A 4,058-nucleotide genomic window follows, 5' to 3' on the forward strand; every position below is an offset into this window, starting at 1 on the left:
CCGGGCCTCCTCTCCTGCTCGGTCGTTTCTCTGTCTTTCTTCTTCTGGCGCCCCCCCCCCCCCCCCCCCCCCCCCCCCCGCGCGCGCAGACTGAAAGTGCATGTCGCAGCACGCCATCGCGAGCCGGCATGCCTCAATCTGCAAACGCGGCGGGGAGTGGTGCGGGAGGGCGCGAGTGCGCGTAGACTGAAGCAATCCAGCTTCCGCCAAGCAGGGCGCCTTCATTGGCCGCCGCAGGCGACTCCACCAGCAAGGTCACCGCGCTCTCATGCCACCCAATCGAAAACGGCGTCAAATGCTCACTGCTCTCACCATCTCCAGATTCTCTAAAACCTTCCACTCCGCTCCCCAACCTCTCCCCCTCCCTCCCCCCCCGCCACCCCCAATTACCTCGCCACCCGTTCTGCTTCTCCCTTCCCACCCTCCCACCCCCTCCTGCGCCCCTCCAAGTTCACACCATGTCACTCCGCGACCTCGCTGCCGGCGAGTCCTGCGCCGCCGGCCCGTCCACGTCGGCCCTGTCTGCCGTGGCGGACGCCATCTTGCCCACGGCCTCCTCGGCGCTCCAGTTCGCCTCCGCCTCCGCCCCCGCCTCCGCTTCCGCCTCCGCCCACCCTTCCGTCTCCAACACCGAAATGGCCCTCCTCACTGGCGACATCCCCCCTGAGCTCCTCCATGCCTCCCAAACCCACCCCATGGTCCCTCCGCCCCGCCCGGGCGCCGCCACAGACATGTTCGAGCGTACTTTCGTCGACCAACTGCAACACAACCCGGTCTTCCACCACCCGCAAGCCCTACCCCCGTACTCACAAGCTCCGCCCGAGTCCCAAATCCGCAACCATCGCCCGTTCGCAGCCGCGTTTCGTGACGCCGCACCGCAGCATTTTGCCCCTTCGCATCACCTACCGCCCGTCGAACAATTGGTCCACCAATTTTCCCGCTTTGGCACGGGCCCCGTCCACGGGAAGGCTCCTGTTCCGATGCTCAACTACCCACCACCGCCGATGCCAATGGCCGTATCCAGGCCGTATCCCACTCGCTACGCTCCCCCTCCCATGCACTACCCCCAGAACTACACGCATCCAGTTATGCACCAACAACACCAGCAGCAGCAACACCAGCAGCAGCAACAACAGCAACAGCAACAGCAACAGCAGCAGCAGCAGCAGCAGCAGCAGCAGAAACAACAGGAAGCCGAAAAGGAATCGCAAATCGCAAAGAGTGACGCGCAGAGCTGGGGCGACGAGTTTACCTCGCTCGAAGGCCCCGCAGGCCTTGCTCACGCCTATGCCAGGGACGCCGATGTGGAGGAGCTCAACGTTGCTGAGCGGCTGAGAATTGACGATTCCTTTGAAGATATGTACGAAGCCGCTTTCAGAGACTATCTGGGGAGCGGCGCGATCAAAGAACAGTACAAGTTTGCGGAGAGGGAGGGCGAGCAGAAGCACGGCAGAAGTGCCATGGAGGCCTTGGAAGAGGGCGTGCAGTTGAGGGCTTCCGGCAAGCTTGTTATGGCCGTCAGGGCCTTTGAGGAGGCTCTTAACCGCGAGGCGGGAGACCCCCATCCACCACTCGAGCGTGATCAAACTGCGAAGGCGTGGCACTTATTGGGGCTCACGCTCGCAGAGACGGATGACGATGCGGCTGCTATTGTCGCCCTGCAGCAGGGTTTGGAGGGGTACAACAGCTCGTTGCAAGGTGAGCAGCGCCAAGATAATCCCTACTTGTTGAGTTCTTTGATTGCACTGGCGGTTAGTTTTACCAATGAGCAGATGCAACCGCAGGCTTTTGGTCATATCAAGGAGTGGTTTGGGCTGTGGTGCAAGCAGAATGGAGTTAGCGACGCCGAACTGGATCGCAACAGCCAACCAACGGTGAACGGAACGGATTTGGAAGATGTGTTTCAGGACGCGGGCAAGGCTGGCGCCCAGGATTTATTGGAGCGAATGAGAAAGGCTTGCGCAAGCGCGCCGGAAGACGCGGATGTCCGCATCGTTATGGGGGTTCTCCATAATTTGCATAGGGAGTATTCAAAGGCGGCAGAGACTCTGCGACATGCAGTCATGCTCAGGCCGAACGACCCCGGGCTATGGAACAAGCTCGGTGCCACGCTTGCAAACGGTGGTGAGAGCGATGACGCGTTACGAGCTTACCGACGTTCTGTGGACATTAACCCGGCGCTAGTCCGAGCGTGGGTGAACGTTGGAACGGCATACTCGAATCGCGGGGAGTTTCCAAAAGCCGCGCGATACTACCTCAAGTCAGTTTCGATGGCGGCTGATGAAGCGACGTCGGCTCACAGCAAGGGCATCATGAATAATGAGGATAGGATGTCACATGTATGGGGCTATCTTAGAACCACGATAATCTCGATGTCGCGGCCGGACCTGCTCAACCTAATCGATTCAAGAGATATTCAAGGACTTGGATCACATTTCTCTTTCTAACACGGCATTCGGGCTGATAGATCAGATGTTAGACTAACCTACTGCTTATATAGGAACAGATGTACAATACATTGGGACGAGAAAGAAAGAAATGTTAAACAGCAAACTCAAGTGTTCTCAAAGTTTGTGCCGTGTGCAGCGGCTGCAAATATTGTTCCGACGACTTGTTGACTTTTTTCGCTCCACTGTTGGAGTGGTCTTTGTTGGGAAGTCGAGGACAAGAACGTGAAAACGTAAATTTTGCCAAAAATCGAACCCGCTAGTGGAAAAACTCCTTGTGAACTGCGCGAACAGCTTTCTTAGCATCGGTGCCGTCAATCGTAACGGAGACATTGAACTTGCTAGCCCCCTGAGATATCATTAAGACTTTGATTCTCTCTCTATCCAAGGCTGTAACGGCTCTCCCGACGACTTCGCTGCTTCGGGCCGAGTCGGAGACTAGCGAGATGATGGCCTTGTTGTTCTCCGAAAACGAGACCGTAGCAATGGTACTCAGGTCTGCAGTGAGCTGATGCAAGATGGTATCATCGCACACAGAGTTGTCCAGGGTCATGGAGATGGAGACCTCGGAGGTGGCGATCATATCAACGGAGATTTTGTGATAAGCAAAGGCCTTGAAAACCTCTGCCAGGAAGCCTGAGGCACCTAGCATCCTGGTACTGACGACATCAACGATCTGGACATTCTTCTTAACACTGACAGCGGTGACAGGGTTTTCGTTGTCAAACTCCCTGGAGCGCAGAATGACGGTTCCTGGATGATCTGGGTTGTAGCTGTTCTTGACACGAACCGGGATATTGCCTCTCATGGCTGGGAGCATGGCAATGGGATGAAGGACCTTGGCACCGAAAAAGGCCATCTCGGCAGCTTCCTCGAAGGAGATGGACGGGATGGGTATGGCGTTGTGGACGATGCGGGGATCCGAGGAAAGAATGCCGTTGACATCTTTCCACACCTGGACCTCAGATGTGCGCAGTGCGGTGCCCAGTACACTGGCGGTCAAGTCACTGCCACCCCTTCCGAGGGTGGTAATGTTGTTATTAGCATCCTTTGCGATAAAGCCGGTGACGACGGCAAGGCGGTCTGGGGCAATGTTGTCATCAAAGTAGGCCTTGACATTTGCATAGGTATCCTCCAGCAGCTCGGCACTCGTAAAATCCGAGTTTGTGCGAAAGCCCGCGTCGAACGAGTCGACATGGACTGCATCAATGTCCTCATTGATCCTCAAGTGAGCGGCAAAGATTCTGACGCTGAGGCGCTCCCCAAACGAGACCAAGTAGTCCTTTGTCCTGGGGCTAAGCTCCTTGATGAACTTGACGCCGACGAGCAGCTCGTCAACGTTATGCAGTAGGGCATCGACCAGCTCCGCGCGCGGGAGGCCCAGGGAGTCGCAGGCCTCGTAGGCGCGGTCGCGGATGGCGGACATGTCGACGACGCCGTCGTGGAGGGCGCGGTGGCCGGCCGCGAGCAGGTCGTTGGTGCTCTGACCCATGGCCGAGAGCACGACGACCGGCATCTTGTCGGAGACGGCGATCTGCAGGCGGACGAGCTTGGTGACCTCGCGCAGGCGCGCCGAGTCCGCCAGGCTCGACCCGCCGAACTTGCACACGA

At 57.9% G+C, this 4,058-nt stretch overlaps 3 protein-coding genes; 1 reads left to right on the plus strand and 2 right to left on the minus strand.

Annotated features, from left to right (window-relative positions):
• CHC_T00002227001 (hypothetical protein) overlaps positions 1–130 on the minus strand; it is a 1,809-nt gene extending 1,679 nt beyond the window's left edge. Inside the window, exon 1 of the mRNA XM_005713440.1 lies at positions 1–130. This exon is cut by the window's left edge and continues 1,679 nt beyond it. Within this exon, the coding sequence (XP_005713497.1) occupies positions 1–130 (130 nt within the window).
• A 958-nt stretch (positions 131–1,088) lies between these two features.
• On the plus strand, positions 1,089–2,569 carry CHC_T00009412001 (TPR repeat-containing protein). XM_005713441.1 is given in 2 exon segments: positions 1,089–2,447; positions 2,448–2,569. 1 exon segment carries the CDS (start codon positions 1,089–1,091, stop codon positions 2,445–2,447), a length of 1,359 nt encoding a protein of 452 aa, XP_005713498.1. The 3' UTR covers positions 2,448–2,569.
• A 137-nt stretch (positions 2,570–2,706) lies between these two features.
• The window catches only part of CHC_T00002228001 (hypothetical protein), a 1,827-nt gene continuing 475 nt past the window's right edge, over positions 2,707–4,058 (minus strand). Inside the window, exon 1 of the mRNA XM_005713442.1 lies at positions 2,707–4,058. This exon is cut by the window's right edge and continues 475 nt beyond it. Within this exon, the coding sequence (XP_005713499.1) occupies positions 2,707–4,058 (1,352 nt within the window).

Source organism: Chondrus crispus, genomic scaffold (genome assembly GCF_000350225.1).
Source record: "Chondrus crispus Stackhouse genomic scaffold, scaffold_13, whole genome shotgun sequence".
Lineage (NCBI taxonomy): Eukaryota > Rhodophyta > Florideophyceae > Gigartinales > Gigartinaceae > Chondrus > Chondrus crispus.

Excerpts from the sequence above, each read along its gene's own strand:
- CHC_T00009412001 (XM_005713441.1), top strand. The coding sequence starts at position 1,089 with ATGCACCAACAACACCAGCAGCAGCAACACCAGCAGCAGCAACAACAG.